General features: G+C 41.5%; 1 protein-coding gene across 1 annotated transcript in view; it reads left to right on the top strand.

Annotated features, from left to right (window-relative positions):
• The window catches only part of cacna1aa (calcium channel, voltage-dependent, P/Q type, alpha 1A subunit, a), a gene marked incomplete at its 5' end in the record, with an annotated part of 47,230 nt that overhangs the window by 11,458 nt on the left and 9,863 nt on the right, over positions 1 to 25,909 (top strand). The window contains 21 exon segments of the mRNA XM_034234101.1: positions 646 to 657; positions 2,490 to 2,589; positions 3,722 to 3,882; positions 4,015 to 4,155; positions 4,247 to 4,448; positions 4,540 to 4,704; positions 4,997 to 5,107; positions 6,801 to 6,884; positions 8,683 to 8,685; positions 10,108 to 10,224; positions 10,407 to 10,472; positions 10,756 to 10,853; positions 11,011 to 11,161; positions 11,679 to 11,806; positions 13,779 to 13,875; positions 18,346 to 18,460; positions 18,939 to 19,046; positions 20,527 to 20,627; positions 22,288 to 22,379; positions 22,781 to 22,913; positions 25,386 to 25,499. Coding sequence (XP_034089992.1) covers positions 646 to 657; positions 2,490 to 2,589; positions 3,722 to 3,882; positions 4,015 to 4,155; positions 4,247 to 4,448; positions 4,540 to 4,704; positions 4,997 to 5,107; positions 6,801 to 6,884; positions 8,683 to 8,685; positions 10,108 to 10,224; positions 10,407 to 10,472; positions 10,756 to 10,853; positions 11,011 to 11,161; positions 11,679 to 11,806; positions 13,779 to 13,875; positions 18,346 to 18,460; positions 18,939 to 19,046; positions 20,527 to 20,627; positions 22,288 to 22,379; positions 22,781 to 22,913; positions 25,386 to 25,499 — 2,299 coding nt within the window.

Below are 25,909 nucleotides of genomic sequence, written 5' to 3'. Positions count from 1 at the left end.
GTAGGTCTTTCTAAATAATTGTATCATTGATGCAAATTAAGGCTCTAAAAGCTGCAGTGTAACTCGGCTCATGGTTTTTGAAAGGAAGTGCTTATGTGCAGATTTTAAAAAATGTGTTATAGTCCAAATTGAAATGTATGTATTTAAAATAGGGGTTAGGGCTAGTTAGAAGTTAATGACAATTAATCCACAATATTTTCCTGGTGAATACAACAAATTATAGTTATAACAATAGTGATGATAATAATAATACAAATATTAATTATAACAATAGTGATAATAATAATAACATTTAAAAAAAAAAATATATAATAATAATTAAAAAGAAAAATAATCTGGTTTGTAAACCCATCTAGATTAATTGAAGGCGATAGTTTGGTGCTGTGTGTCCATACACACGTTTTCTTAAATTTCACAGTGATAATGTGCATGTGTTTGTTAGCCACAGTAGTCTATAGCTGGGAGGGTTGATATAATAAAAAGCAGGCCTTGTATTCTCTTTTCTTGTCTCTCTTTTTCTGTCATATGGATGTTTTCCCCTCCTTTCTGTGTCCCATTCTGTTTCTTTCTCCCACCCTTTGTCTTTTTTGTCTTTCTCTTTGACTCACTGTCTCTCACCCCTCATCTCTCCGTTTGGACCAGCAGCAGTGGCGGCGGGTAAAGTTCTGTCTTTTTCCTCTCCATTTTCTCCTTCTGCACTGTCAGCGCCTGTTCTTCTGATCACACATCTCTTTTCCTCCATCACAGTTGACTGTACTTGTCTGTTCTTCCCTGTTTTCCATTGTTCACCATGGAACAGCTCTGACTCAAACACAACTAAACCTCAAGTTAACCTGCATCAAGTCCGCAACTGAATCACACAGATACCATTTGCAAAATATCATTAGTACAATGAAATCAAATGGAAACTTTTCAGATTTCTTAAAAAAATGTGCCAGAAGGAAGGTTCACATGAATACACAAGCAGTTACAGCACATGCACATACATGCGTGCTCATTTGCACACAGAAAGTCTACTTGCACACAACCTCCATCAGTCTACCATCTGGTTTAACAGCTGCTTTCTCGCTTAAGCAACAATGTCTGACTTTCGACCTTAATCTCTGCACCATGATCTCTAGACCAGATATAGGCGAAAGAAAGCAGAACAGGCAAACTATCATTAAGTTATCATAGCTAGTTAGCCACTTATTTCAGTAAAAATACTTTCCTGTTTGCAAAGTAGTCATTTTGTATCATCAGTTAACTAAACTAGAAGGCTCACTTATAATTCTTCTGAGGTTTTAGTTCCATGCAGCTGAAACTAAGGGTTTTTCATTGTTTCCTCATACATGTACTTAAGTAACTTTAGTGACAAGGTGCTTGAATGAACGAGGTTTGGCTCAGCATTTCAATCGAGAAATGCTTGCTAAAATATCTCTGTCTTTGCCGAAATGGCCCACAAGACAAGATTCCATGCTGTTTGAACAATGCTGTGAAACCTGCATATCCTAGTTGTACTTACGAGTTGATAGAAATAAACTGGTTGAGTCATCAAAAGAGAGAGTTTGGCCATTATTTTACGTTACTACCCTGTTACTACCATATTGTAAATGATGTTTAAACTTTCTTATATAACTACAGAAATAATTTGTCAGCTGTCATTAAGTTAAAAGGAAAGGATTTTACTCTTGAGTTAACACTTCAGAAAGGCTTCCTTTAGTAACCTGGCTCTCATTACATTACATGTCACTTGTTAGACGCTTTTATCCAAAGCGACTTACATACATTCAGTGCTGTGGACAATCCCCACAGGAGCAATTTGGGGTGAAGTGTCTTGCCCAGGGACACAACGACATGCTGACTGCAGTGGGACTCGAACTTACTATCCTCTGATTCGAAGATCAGCGCACTAACCCACTGAGCCATAGCCTTCCCCTCAAACTCTCTCTGTAAATGTCTCTTGTGTCAAATATAGTTCTCCAATACTCAACGTGCTGTTTAAAAGGAGAAATATTGCATCATGGAAAGCAAGGTTTCAATGCAGCATGAATATATTCCACCTCTAGCTGGGCATGTGCAAGGCGAGGCTTTAGCCGTCTTTGTAAAGCATTGAAACACATTGCAAAGTATTAAAACAAGCGTAGATATTAGATAGCATTCAGACAGGAATGACACCAGTTGTTCCTGTAGCATGTACTGTAGCCGTAAAATACCACCTAACTCTAGCATGTAGCAACAATGCTAACCTCACACTTAAGACTATAAACGTAATATGATAGCAATGCTGCATGTGTTGCTATGCATTTAACCCAGACGCAGTTACTCATTGTGAGTTAACTCGGACACAAATACCATCAAGGAATGGCTGCCCGCTGCCATTTTGGATGCGAGAGAACAAAGCCTTTCATATCTACCTGAACATGCTGACTCTTTTTATTTGTGTGTGTGGCTGTGTGTGTGTGTACGGATCTGTTTGGGTGTTGGTGTGCATGTGTTTACGCATATAGGGGAAGCAGTAAGGGAAAAGACATCAGCACCATCAAGTCTCTGAGGGTGCTGAGAGTGTTACGACCTCTGAAGACCATCAAACGTCTTCCCAAACTCAAGGTATGTTTACGTAGAAAACAATTGACCTTAGTTTCCCTTACTGGATTGGAATGATGGGGGACATCTTATTAAAATAAAGGCTTGGCATCAATCTTGTGTGGGTTTTCAAGTTGTGATCAAATATCTTTGAAATCAAATGTTGAGATTCGTTTTGCTGCCTTATTGCCAGCACTACCTGCTTTATCAGTGGACTGAACACATTTTCTTTTTAGTTTAAGCCAGTGGTTCCCAACCTGGGGGGCGCGCCAAAGATCGCAGGGGGGGGGGCGCCAGGCCTCAGATGATTTGAGGCCAAATATAATATTTAGACTTTTTTAATTTTTTTATTTTTAATTTTTACATATAATTGTAACGTAATACATGATTGTCACTAAAAGCCTTGTCTCCTCCATTTTGTAGATTATTTACGACTTTTGAATCCACATAAACACATCGGCAAAATCCGGTTTACTTTGAGCATGTGTTTTAAACAGTTTAATCCTTTTGTGAATTGTTTCCACTTCCGCGCCTTCCTTTAATTTCTTCATACAGCGGGAATCCAAATGAATTAATCCTGAGTCCAATAACCATCAAAGTCACTCCAATAGTGCTCCTTAATTACGCTTTCATCCTCCTTTAACAAAATACTTCACATTCATCCACTTTGTGACAGTAGTTGTAGCATTTTTGAGACTTTTGAACTTTAATTACTGCTTTTGCGCCCCCCCCCCCCCCCCCCCCCCCCCCCCCCCCCCCCCCCTTGTGTGTGTGGGCGGGCGCAACTTCCAACAGGAGTAATTTGGGGGGGCTCGTGGGAAAGGTTGGGAACCCCTGGTTTAAGCAATGCAAATGTGATTTCTTTCTGCGTTCTTTCTTGCATTTGTGCTCTGCAAATTTCACAGTCACTATTATGTCATTGTATTCTTCCCGGTTAAGTCTTTGTCAAAGTGTTTTCTTAAATGTTTCTTTCTTTTTTTAGGGTTAGGGTTACTAATTATCCTTTTCTTACATGTGGTTTTGTCTCCCTTTCAATGCCATCTGATGCCATCATTCACAAGTCCAAAACACTGAAATATTATGAATCCAATGCATTACCTTCAGACAATAAACAACATGTCTCCGTCTGTGGTTCTCTTTGTTTCTCTGTCCCCAGGCTGTCTTTGACTGTGTGGTGAACTCTCTGAAGAATGTGCTCAACATCCTGATTGTCTACTTACTCTTCATGTTCATCTTTGCTGTGGTGGCCGTGCAGCTGTTCAAGGGACGCTTCTTTTACTGCACTGACGAATCCAAAGAGTTTGAGCGCGATTGCAGGTCAGGAAAAACCCAACTATACTGTACCCTGAGTGGTGAAAACGTTCTGGTCTCCTTCTTTCTATTGAGTTGAGGCCTCTTCATGCTTAAGTGTTTCTTCTCCTTACGCTGCATCTTCAAATCATATCTCAGGGGCGAATATCTGGTGTATGAAGGCGTTAACGAAGTGAAGGCGCAGAAGCGGGAGTGGAAGAAGTACGATTTCCACTACGACAACGTGGCTTGGGCCCTACTCACCCTCTTCACCGTGTCTACCGGAGAGGGGTGGCCGCAGTGAGTTAAATTAAACACAGACAGTCACATGCAGCTTAAATGTTTTCCGACAGCCTATAACCGTAAACTGTTCCCCTCTCTTCCTCCGCAGGGTGCTGAAACATTCAGTGGATGCGACTTATGAGAACCAGGGCCCGAGCCCGGGGTACCGGATGGAAATGTCCATCTTTTACGTGGTGTACTTCGTGGTCTTCCCCTTCTTCTTCGTCAACATATTCGTGGCTCTAATCATCATCACTTTCCAAGAGCAAGGAGATAAGATGATGGAGGACTATAGTTTAGAAAAAAATGAGGTGAGGAAAGGAATATTTGAGGGTGGACTGGACTGGAGAACATTTGAGCGGGATAAGAACATAACCACTTTTGATATTTGTTTTTTTGCAGAGAGCCTGTATAGATTTTGCCATCAACGCCAGACCTCTGACACGCCACATGCCTAAGAACAAGCTGAGCTTCCAATACAGAATGTGGGAGTTTGTGGTGTCGCCGCCATTTGAATACACTATAATGGCAATGATCGCGCTCAACACCGTCGTGCTAATGATGAAGGTAAACTGCAAATTCACAACACACACATTAGCATTGAAAATAAGGATAAGTACTCGTTCTTTTCGGGGGGTCATCTCTCTTTCGTTGTAATGCTTTTTTTTTCAAGTACAGACATGATGTTGCTCTGTGCACCTTTTCTGTGAGACATTTTTTTTAATGAATACTGCTGACTCATAAACTGTGTGTCTTAATCCTCTTTTTTCTGTCCCTGGTGGTGTGTGTGTGTGTGTGTGTGTGTGTGTGTGTGTGTGTGTGTGTGTGTGTGTGTGTGTGTGTGTGTGTGTGTTTACAGTATGATGGAGCTTCTGATACATATGAAGCTGTGTTAGCCAACTTGAACATAGTGTTTACCTCGCTCTTCTCCATGGAGTGTGTTCTCAAGATTATCGCCTTTGGAGTACTGGTGAGTGTGGTGTGTGTGTGTGTGTGTGTGTGTGTGTGTGTGTGTGTGTGTGTGTGTGTGTGTGTGTGTGTGTGTGTGTGTGTGTGTGTGTGTGTGTGTGTGTGTGTGTGTGTGTGTGTGTGTGTGTGTGTGTGTGTGTGTGTGTGTGTGTGTGTGTGTGTGTGTGTGTGTGTGTGTGTGTGTGTGTGTGTGTGTGTGTGTGTGTGTGTGTGTGTGTGTGTGTGTGTGTGTGTGTGTGTTGAATATATATTATACGTATGCTACTCAAGCAATCCGTTGTGTTGAGATCAGTGAGATTGAATATGCCCTTATGACTAAAAAGCCAAACAATGCGCTAAAAGGGAATTAAGTGCAAAAAAGTAACTTAATGAGATGAGCTCTGGTTCATGTCGTGGAGGCAGCCCCGTATATTATTTAGTAACGTTGGGACACATTGTCCTGTCGTGGATTATTTCTTATGTATTTAAGGAGAAACTGTGGGGAGATAATGAGCAACTTAAGGTAATACATTTTTTTATAAATGGTGACTGTGATGCAGTTGAGTTTGCAGTTTTTGTGGGCTGCATAGAAAAGAGAGGGAGGTGGATGAGTACAACATTGAAAGAAGAGATAGTTAAAGGATGAATGTTGGGAGTAGATTCAGGACAGAGGGCGAAAGTTAATAAAGTAATTAGAAAAACGAGAATGAATGACAGAAAGGCGTTAAAAAAAGAAGCTACAATCACGGAGAGGGTGGAGATTAAATAGGATTGGATTTAATTCTTAACCACACACAACATGCACAATCCAGCACACAACACCGGGCCTTAGAGACGTGTGTGTGTGTGTGTGTGTGTGTGTGTGTGTGTGTGTGTGTGTGTGTGTGTGTGTGTGTGTGTGTGTGTGTGTGTGTGTGTGTGTGTGTGTGTGTGTGTGTGTGTGTGTGTGTGTGTGTGTGTGTGTGTGTGTGTGTGTGTGTGTGTGTGTGTTGGTCAAGGTGGTTTATTTTAATAGCCGCCTCCCTTGCTCTCTCTGTGTCCCTCCACTTGTCTAATGTACAGTTAGGCTGAAGGCGCTATGTAGGAGAGAGAAGAAGAAGCAGATCTCCCTCGTCAGCATTTATTCCTCACTATCCTTCTTTTTACCTAAAGTCGCTTTACGTTAAAAGGGAAAAAATGTAAAATGATGTATATCTGTAGATAATGGTACAGATTGAGTTAAATATACACAGGAGCCTTTTTGTTAGGAGTTTTGGGAGCTGTAGGGAATGATGTGACTGTATTTGCTGTATGATGTACTTGTATATTCCTGTAGGTGTAATGAGGCTGATGCAGTACAAGTTGTTCTTGTCTGCTGGCATCCGCCCAACATGCCGTCACTGATGGTCCATCTGTCTTATCTGATTTATTTCCTGTTCCTGTCTGACATGCCTTTTTGTTCTCCTTCTTCTCTTTCTGTCCGACTTGTATTCGCTCCATGTCTCGTTCTTTACATCTCATGCTCTGTCTGCATCATGTTAATGTAATAAATGAATCCCATTGTATCATTGTCCCTTTCATTTCAATATGATTTTGTCTACTCTACATCTCCTTGCATTGCCCATTTCTTTGTCAATATTTGATCTCTCTGTCCCTGCTACATCCATGTCTACATTTCCCTTATCTTCCTCCCTATGTCTACCTCATCATCCCTCTTTCTCTTTTCCTATTCACAGAATTATTTCAAAGATGCCTGGAATATTTTTGACTGTGTCACAGTTCTGGGCAGCGTTACCGACATCCTGGTTACGGAGCTTGGGGTAAGTCGCAGGATCAGAGGGCGTTTTCTGATTAAATGTGAATGTTTGAACGATCTGATTCAAAACTGCAAACAGACAGAATTGATATCTATTAGCAATCTTTGTCGATCTCTTTTGACTGTTTGTTAGGTGAGCTTCAGCGTGTGTTTCAGGGCTTATACAGCTGTATCTAAAACTCATACAGTAGACAAGAGAAGTAGAGCAGGAGTTAGAGGCTACTGTTGAGCCTTGCGTTGCTCAGCCATGCATGAACGACTCCTGAAAGTCTTATATAAATGTCCCAGTTGGTGGGACGAGGAGAGACCAGACTGCAGACAGAGCTGACAGCGCGGCGGAAAGCTAGCGAGCCAGTGCACAGCTTCTGCAGGCAACCGTAACAGCCAATCAAATGATCAGATTGCATCTTAAGCTGGCCAATGCAGTTGCATCAGCCATATGTTAGTCATTATAGTACAGCTGAAGTGTTGAAGGTCTATGGGACTTTTGACTGTCCACAAACAATTAAAAAAGGATTGGTCTGATTAAAAACATTAGTGTTAGTTATATTATTGCTACACAGCACACTAAATTACTTTGACTGTGATATTTACATATTATCTTGGGTGATAAGTTTCATTATTATGTTATGACACCCATCATCAGTTGAATATGAGCGCTAGTGTATTGAGAGTTTTAATTAACTATCACAGTTGTTTTAGCCTGGCCGCCTGAGTTTGCTTTTATCACCTGAAAGCTATATATAGGTCACATGGAAACACAAACAAGGTAGCACAAGGCCATACAACTTGTACTGTGTGTACTAATCTGTATGTGAAAGGGCATATTTTAGGAAGAGTGTCCTTTTCGAAATATATTCTTAAGGTGTGTTCAGACAAAACACGAGGTGATGTATTTAGATGTTGTGTGATTGCTTACAAACTCAATGTGAGTTCAAATAGTCCCACTAGACACTGCCTCCTACGAATAACTGCTCATTTCCCATTCACTTCCATTCAAGCAAGTGGGTGTTAAAAATATTTTTGACCAAAGCAAAAAGATTCACACTTCTTGGGCTTTTAAAAAAATCCTAAATGTCCAAAAATGTGAAACGGACATGTTTGCTAGCTTATAGCTAATGTCTGAACTATTGGTATATTGTCTGTTTGGAGCAAATAACCCGCGATAAGAAATGACAAATAAGACATTTGCTTTTTCTTCTGTCTGAACACACATATTTTACAAGCGCTGCACAGACATTAACAAGCTCTTTGATCTGGAAACGTTACCTACCAGTTCTGTCTAAAGAAGCAAGGGATACCAATGATTCAAGCGCTCTTAAGACCTAAATTGATGGTTCAGCCAGATTCTAGTAAACATGCTCTAACTGGTTGTTTTTTATACTGGTTTACAGTCATGTTTATCTATTTAGAATCTGTACCTGTGTCCAACAATCCCCTGCTGCCTTGATCCTTGGTATCCCTGCAATATGAATGTGTAAAATCTGCAGAGCGAAAACCTGCTTCTGTGTTAACTTGTCTCTGTAATGACTGTCGATTTCTTTCTTGTTTTTATCTTTTTACATGCTTTCTTTATATCGTCCGCAAACTTAACGACGATCTACTGTAATCTACCTCGCCCCGCCCCCCTTCTCCCCCCAACACCTACTACTTCCTGCGATTCCATCCAATCAAAATGCACTATGAATCCTCTGTGTCCACCCATGACAACCGGCTTGGTCAATCTCTGGTTGTTCTTCGAACCAACCAAAAATCAAAAAATGTGCTGCTATAAACCATATGTCTGCAACATCTACATGTAGATGGTTTGTAATTTTTTGGAGATCTTATTTTACTGCATCTGTTACAACTGCATCCCAGCCAATGTGATAGCTTTTTGCATGATTTGCTCGAACCCCACCACAAATAACCTTTAACTCTGAGTGAGCTCAAAATGTGTAGGGTTTTTATTTGTTGCCAAGTTTTCTAACCTCTCTACCAGTCGCTGTATGATTCATATCTTGTATTGTAATCCTAGCTTAGATCTACTGTTCATTTTGCAAAGCAAGCATTGTAAAACAATAGAACAGATTGCTACATATATGCATCGGGATTAGCTATCTATTGTATGCGCACACACAGACACACACACACATATGACAGTGACTGGGAGAGTGTTTCCAGTAACGACAGAGTGAATCCGAAGCGTTGCCCTGAGCAGAGAGAACAAGTGATGCATGCTGCCCCTCGCATGTCTCTGGCAAGAATCCTTTATTAACACACACACACAGAAACACACACACTGAGCAATATAATAATGCATGCATGTGCCTGCTGCCAGCCCCTTTTTAGCACTTCAAGTCTCACTTTAACTCACCTCTATTGCACATCCTTTGTTCTATACTCTGATACATGGTTGAAGAACTCTGCATTACACATTTCATTTAAATTAATGGTAATATTTTTTGTTTAAATTAAGTTTAATCGACACATAGAATCCCAATTTGTAAGGCACATACTCATGCTGATGAGACTGAATATATATTGACCTGATTTGGTCCTTCAACCACCCTTTCGCTCTTATTTGTCTGTGACATCACCACTGGTTGTCACATGACTTCGGCAGCCATTCCTATTGGATGATTTTTCTACTGCCTTTAGCTTTACCGGTTTGCCTTGCACACCTGCATGTTCTGGGCTTGCTTCATTTTAGAAATATTGCATATTTTGCCTTGAGAGAACTAGTGCATTTGGTTGTCTTTCCAAGGAAACGTCCTGATGTCCCTGCACTTTTAACTACTCACCATTCCTGCCACAACTACTACTACGTAACCCAATTGGATGACACTAGTTAGATTTGGATGATTTCCTTTCCCCTTGTGTTGTTTGGTTTTGTCTAACTTAATGGATATGAAAAAGCTTGTTGGAGCCTTGCTGATTTGAGTTTGGTTTGCTTTGACTTGTTTGGCTCCTGATTCCTTTATTTGTTTGAATCTCCCTCAGTTTGGATTTGACTGTTTTTCCTCATTTGTTATGGTTTGGTTGTATAAGGAAAATTGTTTGCACACTTTGCACCAAAACTAACTCCTCTTTCCCTTTATTCCAACCCCGAATCCTTCCTATTCTCTTCTTCCCTCCTCTTCAACGTTTCTCTTCTTTACTTTCAATCCTAATTCTTTCCACACCCCCTTTCTCTATACCTCTTTCCTTCTCTCTTTCTCTTTGCTTATGTTGTGGCTGTACTGTAGAATAATTTCATCAACCTAAGTTTCCTGAGGCTGTTCAGGGCAGCTCGTCTCATCAAGCTGCTGAGGCAGGGAGAAACCATTCGCATCCTGCTCTGGACCTTCGTTCAGTCCTTCAAGGTTTACACCCAATTACACAGCTCAGCAAACATACACATCACATGCATTTTACAGAAATACACCTATACAACCTTTTCTTTATATACTTGAACAGTGCCTAGGTGCAATCTTGTATATTTTGCACAGGGCACTATTATGTTTGAAGCATACACCTAACGGATAATGTGTCTCCCCCCCCCCAGGCGCTGCCTTATGTCTGCCTCCTCATCGCCATGCTGTTCTTCATTTACGCCATCATTGGCATGCAGGTGGGTGAGAGCCTCAACCTAAAAAGCGTCTGTACTGCTTTGGGGATGCATTACATATATATTTGAAAGTTAATAATGATTATGAAGAGGAGGAGGAGGATGCCCCAAAGGAGAATGATGATAAGGATCCGGTGCATAACGAGAGGAGGAGGATCAGGATTATAGAAGCGGCGTGTTTTAGCGTGTTAGCGTATTAGGAGCTGCTTTAGTCGCAAACGAAGCCAGAGAGGTCACTAATGAGAAGTGTGGTTTTCAGTGTTGACAGTATGAGTGTGCTCAACAGCTGTTTGGGAATATCGCTATTGATGAAGAAGGAGAGAGTGCCATCAACCCGCACAACAACTTCCAGACCTTCGTAATGGCTCTCATGCTGCTCTTCAGGTGCGTGTGTTTTGTGAATATGCATATACACAGTGTTTAGTTTTAGCATCTCATAAAGAAATAAAGAGTTTTTTGTCAAAAATATCTGAAACCTGGGAGACTTTTTACTTCACTGTCATTTTGCATAAATCACAGAACCTTTTTTTGTGTCTTTTAGGAGTGCGACGGGGGAGGCGTGGCATGAGATCATGCTGTCGTGTCTGGGGAGCAAGGAGTGCGACCCCCTGACAGGAAATCCAGAGCCAGAGTGTGGCAGCCAGTTTGCTTACCTCTACTTTGTCTCTTTCATCTTCTTCTGTTCATTCTTGGTGAGTACATACTACGTAATCCAACATACTCATCTGTCCCTTGTGTTATGATCCAGTAGTACCATTTTAAAGGCATCAAACAACTCAATTACGGACTCTAAGCCCATAGATCAGATTTTATATAAAGATAAATACAGTAACATCTAGGGCTTTATGTTGACGTTCAAATACTAATGTACAACAAAAAAAACAGTAGCAGAAAGCGTAGGCTAAACTTATATTATTAGTATTGTACTATTTATACAATTCTATTTCATCGGTGGCTGTGTGATTGTAACCGACGTGTGTGATCCAAACGTTTTAAATGTCCAGAGTCCAAAAGTCAACATTTATTAAAAGAAAATAAATGTAATTATTTACAGATCTCACAACACATTTTAATCTAACAAAATATTCTTCTTTAATCCATATTCGTTGACATTAAGCCTTTCATATACAACATGTTCCTTTTTAAACATTCATTATTATCAGCCGTCAGATGCGATGTTGAACGTTCTGCTGGTGTGTTCGTGTGTAGATGCTGAATCTGTTTGTCGCCGTCATCATGGACAACTTTGAGTACCTGACGCGAGATTCCTCCATTCTGGGACCTCACCACCTGGATGAGTATGTCAGGATATGGGCCGAGTATGACCCTGCTGCCTGGTGAGTGGGAACGTGCATGCACTCATGGTGCACATACACACACATATGCACACACAACAGAACTGTGGCAGTCCATGGAAATTACACTCATTTCATTCTAACATTATTAAAGAAGTAAGAAAAAACGCTTTTTTCATAAACGCATCATATTTTTGGTTGTGCTTGCAACAGTTGTCGACATAAAACAGCACAGTACTTATAATAATAATAATACATTTTATTTCAAAGCGCTTTTCCAGGTGCTCAAAGACGCTTTACAGTGGTTTGATAAAACCAACCAGACAGACATTATTTTATGTTTGCTTTAATATACTCCAGTAAAATCAGCAACAATAAATCAGTAACTTTTCAACAGTGGTTTAGATGTGTTTTCTTTTAAATTGTGTTAGACTGAAGCACAAGGTGTTTGAAATGATCTGGAATAGACACACAAAAGAATAAACCACTAGTATGAACTAATAGGAATGTTCTAGTGAAAGAGCTGCAAGTGGGCTGTAACGGATCTGAGCATAACCTCATCAGGCATCTGGTTATCTCTCTCACGCTGTACAACCCCTCCCTCCTCCTCCTCCTCCTCCTCCTCCTCTTCTTCTTTTCTGTAAATATTTCCTGAAATATCTCCCACCCCGTCCCAAATATTTTACCACTCCTGGAATCTGCATACGGTTTAAAAAACAATGTGGCAATGTCTACACACAGCTCCCTAGTCCAACTCTGTGGTCTAAATGTCTCCTGTAGACATGCTACGTTTCATGGTATCTGTATTCCAGTGCCTGTGTGTTGCCCCGACCTGTAGCCTGCACAGAGACAGCTCTACAAAGTCTGAAAAGAGAAGTATTAGTAGGAATGTATAACATTTTGTGTTCTATTCATTGACACTAACATGCTATTTTCAACCCAAACGTACTACATCTGACACGCTGCACAGGAATCAGAAGACAGGGAACTAAGATACTTAACATTAAACACATAATATTAAGAGGGAGGAGATCTACACACCACAAGCAGCTATTAAGCGTTTAGCTGGTAACCAAGGACATGCTTTTCTACTCTGTTTGCAAATCTTTAATTACATTGTGCACACATCTAGACAGGGGTTTGACTGGAGGGACTAAAGCAAGGGCGGTCGAACTGAGGACGAGGAGTAAGAGAGAGAGAAACAGAATAAAGGAGGCAGATGGAAAAATGACCTTGAGTCATATAATGTACTCATGTCAGGCTGGAGTTACAAATGTGATGACTTTGACAAATGACAAATTCAAGAACACTCAAACTGTTCTTTAACAACAACAACAACAACAACAACAACAACAACAACAACAACAACGTGTGCCTTTTGGCTTGTAATTCTTCATAACTTCCCCAAATCCCAAAGATTCGAAAAGTATATTATTGAAAAAGTTAAATATCCTGAATCAACTTGCTTTAAAGCTATTCATTGCCAGCCGATGTGCAAATAAATACTCAGATGACTTTGTTTAACCCTATCAGACAGCATCAAATGAAGTCGCTGAAAGAAACCACGATGAACTGTTAAGTCACACGTGCCAGATAGGAAACAAAGTACAATGCAATGTCCAACAAAAACATGTTGGTGTACAAAATGTGCATGTGGACAAATGAGAGCAGCAGCCATGTTTAGGACTTAGGACTACATCGTTTTTAAAATGTGCTTTACAAATAAAACCTGATTTGATTATTTGTCAGTTGTAAAACATTGAGGCTAAAAAAACACATTTAACAAATGGTGGCATAAAGTGGAAAACGGATAGTGTGTAGAGTTGGTAACTGGAGGAGCATGCAGGTGCAGAAGTCAGTCATTTACAGTAAACGTGTTGTAAAGTATTTCCAGATACTGTGTTCTTGTCACTCTTGTGCTCTTCCTCCTAATGTTCTGTCTTCTTTCTCGCTGTCTGTGTGTTTTTTTTTTCCTGTGCGTGTGTTTCTTAACTCCCCTGTATTCTTCTTGCAGCGGGCGCATTCATTATAAGGACATGTACAGTTTATTGCGAGTTATCGACCCGCCTCTCGGCTTAGGAAAGAAATGCCCCCATAGGGTGGCCTGCAAGGTTTGACTTCTATTAAAACAAAATCTCTCAACCACACTTGCTAGCCACAGCATCCAGGAATGGAGTGAATGCCGCTTTATTTTTTCTTATCATTTCAATTTAAACCTTATTTTCCACCATTATCGACTTGCATTCTGAATTGCTGAGAGAATGTGCGGGACAATGCAGACACCCAGAGACGCATGTGGAATGCACCAAAAAACAAATCCACCTTTTTAGCACATTTGAAAACAAATCTTTCTTTTGTATATATTATTTTTTGATTATTATTTTCTTTTTGCTTGGAGCCATGGCTATAATGTAGCAAGTTACGGTTGCTCACTGTAGTGTTGCATTGTTCTTGGTTTTTTGGGGGTTTGGGGAAAGACAGAAACTGCATTGACACCCCTTCCTCCTCCTCCCCTCTCTCCTGGTCCGAGCAGCAGCACACACACACACACACACATATATATGCCTTTGTCCTGCTTACACAGAGTTGTCTTCTGATACCTACATTTACTTCTCAAATTCCAATCCTCCTGTTGTTTCCCTTCCCTCTGACCTTTACTCCCTCGGAGTAGCTCACACAGAAGCCACACAGCCACAGTCGCTCCAAATCAGCCCAATAACCGTGTCTTTCTGTTGTTTATTTATTTTACTTGGTCTTCCTCTAATTCTCTCTCTTTATCTCTGACTCTGCGCCTCCTCCTTTTCAACTCTGTCCTCAAATCACTCCTCAATCTCTCGCTGCATCTTATTTCTCTCCTCTTCTCTCTTTTCTAAATATCTCCATCTCTCCTTTTCTTTGTGCTCTTGTTAACGGGGTGATGGCTGATGATGCAGTGGCAGGATCAGTTGCAGGGAAATGTATGACATGCTGAGGCAAATGTGTCCTCCACTAGGCCTCGGGAAGAGGTGTCCAGCACGGGTGGCCTACAAGGTCAGAAAGGGCCCCATCTTCACCCCCAGTCTCCTATGGGTGTTATTTTGGGGGGGGGGGGGGGTCCAGAAAGGGGAGGGTGCCAGGGATTCAAGCGCTCAACGTGGTGTAACCTTTAGTGTCGTTGTTTTCTTCAGTTCTGTTTCTGTTTCTTTTCGTGGAAAGTGGGGGTGGGCTGGTCGGTGTTGTGGCGTTGTGTGGTGGTGTGGGATTGGTGGGAGGAGGTAGCAAGATGGGGTTAGGGGTTAAGCTGGGGTGGGGTGGGGGGGGGGTGTGTATCCACAGGAGGGGACGAAAAGAGGGACCTTCTCAGCTCGTTTGCACCGTGTACGACACATTTACACAAACATGCACATTTTTTGAAATAGTGTCATTATTCTTCAGGTAAAGTGATAGTAACAAGCTAATGTATGAATGCAGTTATTTTAACAGTTGAGATATGAAATAGTTAGACATTTCACACATGAATACACACACACACACACAGAAACATGCGTGTGCAGCAGGGCTTGGAAGGTCCGCTAGACTTACGTCCTCTGACTCGTTCCGTCCTGTGGATGTGGCAGACAACCACGCACACATGCACACACACACAGATTGAAGTCATATCCACCTACACACAGATATTTTCTCTTATCCCTAATGGTAGAGAGAGCAGAAGGGCTTGTCTCAGTGATGTGTTTCCCTCAGAGAGCCTTTGGTTGCCATACAGAAGCAGTTCTTGTTCTGTCACCCTTCATGTAGCAGCTCCAAGCCCCCAAGCAGTTCTTTTTCTATCTGCAAGTCCAATCTTCTCTTTGTCCTTTGGTTCTGTCGTCAATGCAGTTCTATTCTGTTTCCAGCCCCCCTCATCTCTGCATATTGCTCCCCTCCCCACACATATACACTCCCTCACCTGCCTTCTGCATGGCCGATAACCACCAACCTAATGCACAAACCCCCGTCTGTCATATAATCAGCTCTGACACAATTAATCTGACATCAATTGTCACCAGAAATATAGAAATATACAGAAATATAACAACACATTTGCCTTCATGGTACCACATGTTCCTGTTACACCTCTTGTGATCAATGTGTCTCATGAAGCATCATTGGCAGATCACTGTGAGCCTCGGGGAGGGCAGCCGGCCAAACAGCCTGTAGGCACAGGAGATCACTCCATCGCGTCCATCGCTTTATCCACCTCCCTTCTACTCCTGCAGGCCTGGGGCAAATAGTACTGACATTATATGACATTTAAAATGAATGGAGCTTAGATATGAGTATTTTCATGAGGTGGTTTCCAGTATTTAAATGGCCAATGCCGATATTTAGAAGGTGGTCAATATTTATTACCAATTACCATTTTTAACATTTACTTGATCAAGTAGAAATTGTTTAGTGTTTTTTTTCTAGCTTTACCCATTTTGTTTTGGAGAGGAGCAGATCAATTGTTAAAAAATAGTCTTATTGCTGAACCATGAAGACATTGTTATCAGGGGCTACACCGTAATTATTGCTGAGATGAGAGCCCCCTAGTGGCCGAACATTGCATATTTGTATGTATAAGGACACTTCTATGATCGAAAGAAATGTCCACAGGTAACTAAACAAAAAAAAAATATGATTTTAATTTAATTAATAACAGTGAAATAGTATATAAAATCTAAATGGCATTAATCTACCCGATTATTCAGCCACTACCATGTATTTACAGTGTGTAATTGTACTAAAAATAATTATCCGTCTCCACTTGATTACACTCAAAGGGAAAACATTCACCTGAGGTTTGAATTATATTATTTGCTCCAGGTTTTCGCACCTCTATCTCTGTCTCTTTCTCATGTTTTGATTTGATTACCCCAGCCTTACATTAGATGCTTTCTTCTTCTCCTCTTTTTTATTTGACCAACTATTCTCCCTAAAAGCCTCCTCCCTGAACTTAAACGTAGACCCCTACTCCCCTCACCCAACATGCTCTACATGCATGGTTTTGGCTTCCCTGATCTAACCCTAATTGCCATCTTTGTGTTGATTTCTTATTTCCCGTTCAACTTTCCCTGAGCCAATGAGAGAAATCCAAACCTTACCTTTGACCTTCCCCCCAGTCCACAGAACAATGACCCATCCGCTCCACTGCTCTTAACCTTCAGTCTTCTCTGTCCTGAAGAGACACGCAGGGCCTTCAGGCAGGACCGCTTTCGTAGAGACACAGCCATCTAAGTGTGGTGATGTTTCTTTCTTTTTTTCCTTTACATCGTTTTTGCTCTTGTCTCTTTTGGTCACATTTTCCTCTTTACACGCTCCAGCTCTTAACCTATTAACCTATTGATTTTTATTTCTCTATCATCTCTTTCCCTTAAGCTGTCCCTTTCAACTCTTTTAAAATCTATTTTCTGGCAGAAGCCATATTTCCTTTCACCTCATATACCTGGACTATGTTCACCTGAACAATCACCTGCATTTTAGCACCAAAACACCACTTCCATGGTGGCCATTTCTTTTGTTTCTTCTTCTTTCTGTTTCCACAGAATGCTGCTCTCTCTCACCTATTAACCCTCCAAGTCTGTGCCCATTTTTCACATTTTAGACATCAGATAATTAGCAATAGAGCGAGATGCTCTATTATTTCAGGTTAGCCCATCGTCTACAGATGTTCTTATTCCCTACAATAACTAGCCACTTTAAAACAACTCATTTTAATGTCGCCAACAGAGGATGCTTTCTGTGTACGGCTGTGCAGCTGCTTGTCCTGAGAGGCATATTGTGTATGCATCGCATGCCGCATGAGGGTGGGATATGCAAGAAAGGTTTGGGGGATAGAGTTTTGATGGATGGATTAAAGGAAAGGCATTACATCTGGGTGTGGGGGCAGGCATGATAAGCTGCATGTTGGGATGTCGCCGTCTTCTGTCACCAAACACCCGAACGTCAATCTGTCATCTGTGACTTGCTGTGTGTCTGTGTTATAAATGATGAACCAACAAGACCTATACAAAATCAAACCAATAAACGAAAAACAAAGTGTGTTCCTTCTTAGATCGGCCCCTTGGTTGTTTTTGGTTTAATGGTTTGTCATTAGGTCTCTGTTGTTTTCACTGTGAACCTCCAAACCCCCAGGAGGAGCTCTGGATGTTAGTAGCTGCTGCTCAGGCTGTCCTGTATCCTCATTGAAGGCTCAACATCACCTGTTTAACCAACCTGTGAGGACTTGTGATTGTCAACAAATTGACTTCGAAGACCAGTTACGAAATACATGAGTCAAGGAACCAATCTTGAAAAAAAACATCTTTATTAATCATCTTAGCACTCACAGGTTCGTCCATACGACAAAACAGATTGAATACTGTGAATTTCCTAAATGTGAATTGATGTCGCAGATGCACTGAATATCAAATAGACCTAATTGGACACTGAGTCAGAGCTTGCTACAGATGCTATGCAAAGCTCCTTCAACCCTCCTTTACCACGACCCCTCCCCTCCCCTTTACACCTGGAGGTTCCACAAACACGCCGACCCGCTTACTTCCCCATTTTCTCACCACTCGCCCTGATTGGCTCTCCCACAGAGACTGCTCCGTATGGATCTGCCTGTTGCCGATGACAACACGGTCCACTTCAACTCCACTCTCATGGCCTTGATCCGCACGGCACTGGACATCAAGATCGCCAAGGGCGCAGAAGGTTTGGAGTCCCTCTTAACTCCTTCTACTTCAATTTCCACATGATTTCTTCTCCTTTTATCTTATTTCCCCCCAAAGTGCAGCATCGAACCCAGAAACCTTCCTGAAGCTTCACCTCCTGTATCTTAAGTACAGTGTGATTTTAATGGCGGCTTATACTGTATATATATATCTTGATGAGGGTGGAATCGAGGTTTTTTCATAAAAAATAGAATGACCTCTGATTAAATCATTACTATACTAGAAAAAAAATGCATAGGGGTTGCCATGACCTTACTAATACAAATATGTTGTTTTTGTTTTCACGTTTGTATGTCCTCTCTTATACCTTTTTGTGTCAATCTGGTTGTGTATGAATGGTTTGTGTGTGAATGCATAAACTTTTTTTCTGTCCCAATTTCTACTGTGTGTACTTGGGCTCGTCTGTGTATATATGTGCGTTTGTATGTGTTGTTGCATGTTTGTTGAACTCTGCCTAGGTGGGGTTGACAAGCACCAGATGGACGCCGAGCTGAGGAAAGAGATGATGGCGATCTGGCCCAACCTCTCGCAGAAGACTCTAGATTTGCTGGTTACGCCGCACAAGTGTAAGTTGCAGAGTGTTGTGCAGGCGCAGCAATGTGGCATGGATGCAGCCACCCTGTGCCGCCCAGTGCTCCAACGATTATTCTCTTCACGCCACCTGAGGACCGCTTCTCTCAGTCAGTCTCTCTCACTGCTGCACCCTCTGATACAGCCGGCACATAACCCCACACATCCCCACCCATAAACCTGAGATCTAGGAAGACATAGTTAAGTGAACATGAATACCAACAAACAGGAGCTAACAATCTTACTAACGTACAAAGCACAGGCTGGACGCAGAACTACTTCACACACAACACCAAGGCTGCATTCACAACTAATAACGCGGTGCTACAAAAAACACCAGTCCTCCTATTCTCTCAACCAGGGATTTTTTTTATTAAGAAAACAAAAAAAACAGCAATAGGAAAGTTTAAACGGCCAATACATTAAACAGCCTGTCACTGAGCGAGTACAGTAAACGTATCTGTCACTTATTGCCATGGATTGCCAAATACAACTTAAATAAAGAAAATAAAGGTATCACTTCCCTAGTTTTGTGTATCATCTCAAATTGTATGGGAAATGGCATATTATGTTTCTTGAAGGGCAAAATCCCTGTGACTCTTGTTACGCTGTGAAATGAATTAAGTTGCCTTCAAGTGCCGTTGTTGTCAAGATTATAAAATTGCTCTGACAAAAAAAATGTACGATGAAATATAAAGTCTCCTTCTGCTGCTTGGGGGATACAACTTGACTACACACAAATGGGTCATTTAGATTGCAAACTGCCGTATGATGACCAATGCCTTATTTGGTGTGATTGCAGCCATTTCCTATATTTTCCTTCAGCTACAGACACCACACTAACATGAACAGACCCCTCCATCCCTGTCAGACCCCCACAACTCTCCCCCTCTCTGTGCCTGAGATCAGAGGGTGCCTCACTATAGATCAACTCTCTATAGACGTCTTTTCACTTCAGGGGCGGTCAGCTGTGTGCGCCAGGCTGGCGGTGCTTGATACTTTTTCAGTGTTTCTTACACAAATGCACATGTGCTAACGCACTAGTTGCATGACACAGCGGTTGCTTTAGTTTGTGACATGCATGAGATTTGCTCTCAAAATGTATTGTGTATTTGGCATTACATTTGCAACCATGTTCAAATGAGTCATTTATAGTGTAAATATCACCAAATTTTATTTTGATTTACTTTATTTTTTTATGTTGATTCTTGTGATCACATGGTTATAGTTACCCGGAGCGACTGGATTTGTTTGACCTATATCAAAATAATGTGCTTGATTACACAATTTTATTTATATATTATACAATAGAGTTAAAAAAAAAATCTGTCTGTGAAAAGACTATTCGCTCAATGTTGTGTGTGTGAAATGTACTCTGTTTTGTGTGCATGCCTCACCCCCTTTCTGCCATTCCTTGCGATCAGGGTCCATACCAAAGGTCTAATCTCGCAGGGTAACTTGTCATTCTCTCAGCAGCCACAGACCTGACAGTTGGGAAAATCTATGCTGCCATGATGATCATGGAGTACTACCGGCAGAGCAAGATCAAGCGCTCCCAGGCTCTTCGTGATGAGCAGGTACTACTGTCTCAACGAGCAAAAGCACTCCACCTGCATCCGACCCTTTAAAGTCAAAGGCAGACTGACGTACTGAAATCAAAGCTGCAGGGCTGTAGTCCCATTCATGTAAGCCTGGGCTGTGACAACCTCCATCCAGGGAGGAGTCGTTATTCAGTCACCAATCTTATGAAATCACCTATAGCTTTTTATCCAACAGCCAAAACAGTGCTGCCATCTGTTGGGCAAGTTGTGGTACTTCTTGCTTTTAAGCTTTGGCAACATTTAGTGCATTATTTAGGTATATTCTTCACAAAATGTCAAATGCAAAAGCCAGGGTTTTGCAGTTATCACACATTTTTTATAAGAAAAATCGATGAATTGGTTTACCCAGACTCCAGTGTTGTCACAGCCCCCGAGGTGCCTGTGCCTGAAGCACCATGGGAGCCTTTATTGAAGCTCCTCTATCCTGAGCCTGATTCTCTCCTGGTTTGATGCTTGAAAAAGTTATGGTACCTCCTCACTCCCTATCCCCAATGCTTGTAACCTTTGACTGTTCGATTTGCATTATGATGTTGCTGCATCCTCCTACCCGCATCTTGGATCAGAAGATGATGTCTCATTAGAACTGAAATGTAATGCTCCTCAGCAACCTGATATTTCATTGCACGTGTAAGGATATGTTTGTCATCTCTCAAACATCAGCAAACCCTCTTTGGCCCCTTTTTCGGGCTCCTTTACCCCTTCTCTCCCTAAACACATAGCTAGCATATGTTGTAGCAACACACAGTGCTAAACCTCTGCAGTGTTTCCTCGTCCAAAACATTGAATAAGTGCAGACATCACATAACTATTTAAAGGTTTATTTTACCTGCTGTAAATCATATTGTATTTAGTGTTTGCAATCATAGATGGAAGGTTTGCCATAGTGTGGATTTAAATTAAGGTAGAAAAAACATTTTTAAATCACATTTGAGGATTTTTTTAACTTGCATGTGTAACAGCTCCAGGACCAATCTGACGTTTTGAGCGCTGGTAATTAGGCAGCACTTTGGAACTTCTTTAGTCAATGATAAATACATGAATGACAACGTATGTATGTCCCATCATGCATTTCACCTGCTGTATGTTCCCCTTCACAGGATTGTTGACTTGTTGATCTGTCATGATGTTCTCCATCCCTATTTTGAAAGAGGCTCCTCTTCTATTACTCCCCTTCATGTCGGTATCAATTCGACTTTCCCTGCTATAAAATAAGGGAAATGTATTTTTAAATGTTTAGTATCAATCATCTTATGACAACTGATCATAAGATGAAACACTAAATGATTACTGATAATTCAGTTTGATCCTATCCTGAGATCTAGCCTGAGTGGGTGAATTCTGCTTCCTTATTGGACTTCTTAAAGTCCTCTACCTGGTTGCTCAAAGGGTTGCCAGGTCCCAGAATGCACTCCTAGTCGACCCACCTCTTTCTCTTGTTAGCTGCTGGGCAGCTCCCCATTTATTCCTCCTCGATAACCTCTTTTGCCTGGCCTTGCTTCAGCCGACAGCCCCCTCTCTACATGCCCTCTGTTCCTGCTCTGCTCCTTCTCCCTCCATTTCCCTGTCAGTCTGCCTGATAGCTGGCGACGGCCATGTTGTATATCTCACACAGAATCGAACGCCATTACTGTTTCAGCGCGTGGAGCCACCTTCCCCAGGCCAGGATGGGGGTACGGGACTGAACAACGCCCTTCCTCCACCTGAGACGACAGAGACGGTCAACGGCCTGTGAGTGTGACGCCGGTTGTCGTGGTTGCTTTACCGGAGGTGGTTTGTAGAAATCTAGGAATATTTCACCTGCAAAATGACGATTGTATCTCAAATTATTTAGCCCCTCTTACCTTGAAGTATTGGATACAACTTTTCTCACACCCTCCATGGGGATCAAATATTCCAAACACGTATTTTTTGATAACTTCAAGTAAATCTAAACTTCATGAGATATCCCAGAATGTTTTAACTGATGTTCCAATATAGTTTTTGTATTTATCGTTCACCATGGAGGCACGCAAGAAAACGTTTTTAAGGTAACACGGGGGTGAGCCATTGATATACAAATCATTATTTTATGGGTCAGATATTCCTTTCAGAAAGATATGTGTGTGATGGTACGTTTGTGTGTGTCATAGGACGGTACAGGGGGGGATCCCGGCGAGCCAATCGTGGGTGACGGCTCGTGCTCAGGAGATGTCCCAAAAAGCCGGCAGCTGGAGCCCTGAGGGACACCCTGAGGACAGCCTGGGGAGCATGAGCAACTCTCAGGTAGAAGCTCATACAGGCACACCCCCAGGACCACACCCCCAGGACCACACACACACACACACACACACACACACACACACACACACACACACACACACACACACACACACACACACACTATACAAATAAAACACATCTTTGTCACACACCAAGTTTGTGTGGACTCAAACACTCAACTCCCATTCAACATTTGTTTTACTTTCATGTCATTGCTAACAAATGAACCCCCAAAGAACCATTGAGGACACTTTAATGGTAAAATGAACTTTGATCATTATGGAGTTACAGATTCAAATTCCATCTCCATTAAAGCAGTCCCCCCTTTATCCATAACCCCTGTGCATTACATGAATTATATAACGACACCAGGTTTGGTCGCAGGACTGTTATAAGTCTGTCCAATCATTGCATTTGTTCACATGCGTCACCAGTCTTCCACAAACTACAGAGGTGAGTGCTGAAAATAGCCATGTTCCTCACTGAGCTTTTACCATCATATGTTTAATTTTATAATTATAATGTTGGGAACGAGCTTTAGAGTGAAACCTAAGGGACGGGCTTCTGCCAACTTGGTGACTTTCTTGCTAGATTTGATAACTTTTCGAGCTAGTGCTGCTGTTTTTGCAGACCATTTAAAAATCTAGCGTACTCATGCTGGTTTCTCAAATGTTACCTTCTGAACCCTCAATTAGAAGTACAGCAATGTTTTGTTTAACAGGACTTGCTTCTGGTTTCATGGTCTACACTCCAACCAAATCAGTATCAGCAATATGAACTCATGCTTAAGGTTGAGGCGATCTTGTCAGTAGTCGGGAAGATAAGCCACATTCTTGTACTATATGTTCTCCTATTTAATCAAAGCCTATTTGGCACAAAATACAGAAGCTCAAAGCTCATACTGTCCCATCTCTACTGCTTTGTTGCCTTATTGTTCCTTTTGAGCAGGCCATTTTCCCTCCTTGAGATTTGTCAGTTAGCATTGACATGTTGTTGAACCTTCTTTTAGTTATTTCCATCTCTCAACCTGTCTCTTTACACATTTTTTATCTGACTGAATCTTTCCTTCGCCGTACATTTCCACATGTCATTGAGAGTTTATCCTCTGTCCTCAGAGCGGTTCATCTCTCCGTCATCATTCTGTTAAACCTCTCTGCTTGTAGACCTCCTGGAGGGCCTGACTATGTATCAGTCAGGCCTGTGACATAACCTCTTCTTCATATCAATCAACAGAGGTCTGGAGAGGTTTAAACTCAGGAGTTTGATAGAAGAGAGTCGCTGTCGGCTTTATTTCAAACTAGTTTGATTGATAACCTACAGTGAAAGCGGACAAATGGAGTCATAAAGCACAGAAAACCGGAGATATTAGAAAACAAATGCCTTCTATGGTAAAACACTAGCACTTAAAGGTGGGGTAGGTAATTTTGGAGAAACCAGCTCGAGTGCGCTAGAATTTGAAAATACACAACCGGAAGAAATCTGCTACTTCCTTACAGAGCCCCTCCTCCAACACACACGAACGCGCACATGACCAATGAGGGCACGAGATAAGTTTGTGCACAGATGGAAGGCTGACAGGCAGGTAGGCCATCCAGTTACTTTAGCCGGGCCGGCTCAGATGATTGGTCGTGCTTTTTACAGCGCCACGGCTTCCAGAGATGACATTTTTTTATGGATTTTTTGTCAAAGCACTTCAGATATTCATTGCTATCGGGATGTTAAGAGCATTCCATGGAATATAACACAAAGTGTATCTCGAGCCGGTTTCTCAAACTTACCTTTGTGTTTATTGTATTTTGTTACTCTGGCACAACAATTTCCTTCGGGATGAATAAAGTCTTATCTTATCTTATCTCTTATCTTATCTTACCTACCCCACCTTTAAATGTAGTCAGCTGTTAAGCATTTTTTTGTAGTTTATTATTTGATTTAATGTTTTATCTAGTATTTTTTAATGACTGAATATATGGAATAGCTAGCACTACCTCTCAGTTCATGATTGAAACAGTGTGACACATCTGTTTTAAACAGTTCCATTCATGTGTATCATTTGGCATATTTGCAGAGAGAAATGTGCAGGGTAGTAACTGAGACAACAAGCTGGATTTACATTTGTAAACTGTCTGGAAATGTACATATTTTTAGAATATTTGCACTGGCTTGATGATCCATTTTGACAGCAGCCTTTGCAAACACAAAATCTGATTCTTATGTTACTATTGTCCAAGTTTAATCTCAAGACCCAAACTCAATTCCTTTTGTATTCCTAGCATATGTTAAAACTAAAACAACAAACAGAAGAAAACAAAATGGCAAAGTCCTTCCTCACACTCACACACACTCCGTTGACCTCTCTGAGAGACCCTCCATTCTCTGCTTTCTTTGGATAACAAACCTTCCAGCATATCCCCCTACTCCCTGTCAGTTTTCATGTCAGCCGTCACACCATCTCCTGCTCTCCTGCTCTGTTTTCAGACGGTAGAGATGAGAGAGATGGGGCAGGATGGTTACTCGGATACTGAGCACTTTCCACCAATGGAAGGCCATGGCAGGGCCGCTTCCATGCCCCGCCTCCCAGGCGACAACCAAGTGAGCAGCATTCTCATCCTTCCACTCCCCTTTCAGTCCCACATTACCTCTGTTTCTTCATCTCATTTCGGTTTGAAAACATCATAATCTCAAAGGTCTGATTTGTTGGTGTAAAACGTATTGCTGTGGTTACTTGAATCCATGTTGGAGACAGTTTGGCACAGGGTCTAAAAGATTCATACTGGTGGACCAATTCCTATTGCTACTGTTGTGGTAAAGGGCAAAGGTCACATTTATTTCCTCTAAACGACCCGTAACGTGACTACCATTGAACTAGCTATCGCGACAATATTTCTAGCTAAAACATGGAAATGTTTTGCTGAAATGTTGCTCTCCCTACCAAACCTGAATTCAAAAGGACCACAACAAGGCAAAGTGAGACCTTCTGCTCCTCTTGTTGTCGTCTCCTC

Source organism: Gymnodraco acuticeps, unplaced genomic scaffold (assembly GCF_902827175.1).
Source record: "Gymnodraco acuticeps unplaced genomic scaffold, fGymAcu1.1, whole genome shotgun sequence".
In the NCBI taxonomy this organism is placed as follows: Eukaryota; Metazoa; Chordata; class Actinopteri; order Perciformes; family Bathydraconidae; genus Gymnodraco; species Gymnodraco acuticeps.
The sequence above is the reverse complement of the archived record's forward strand: the minus strand, read 5'-3'. Positions and strand labels throughout refer to the sequence as shown.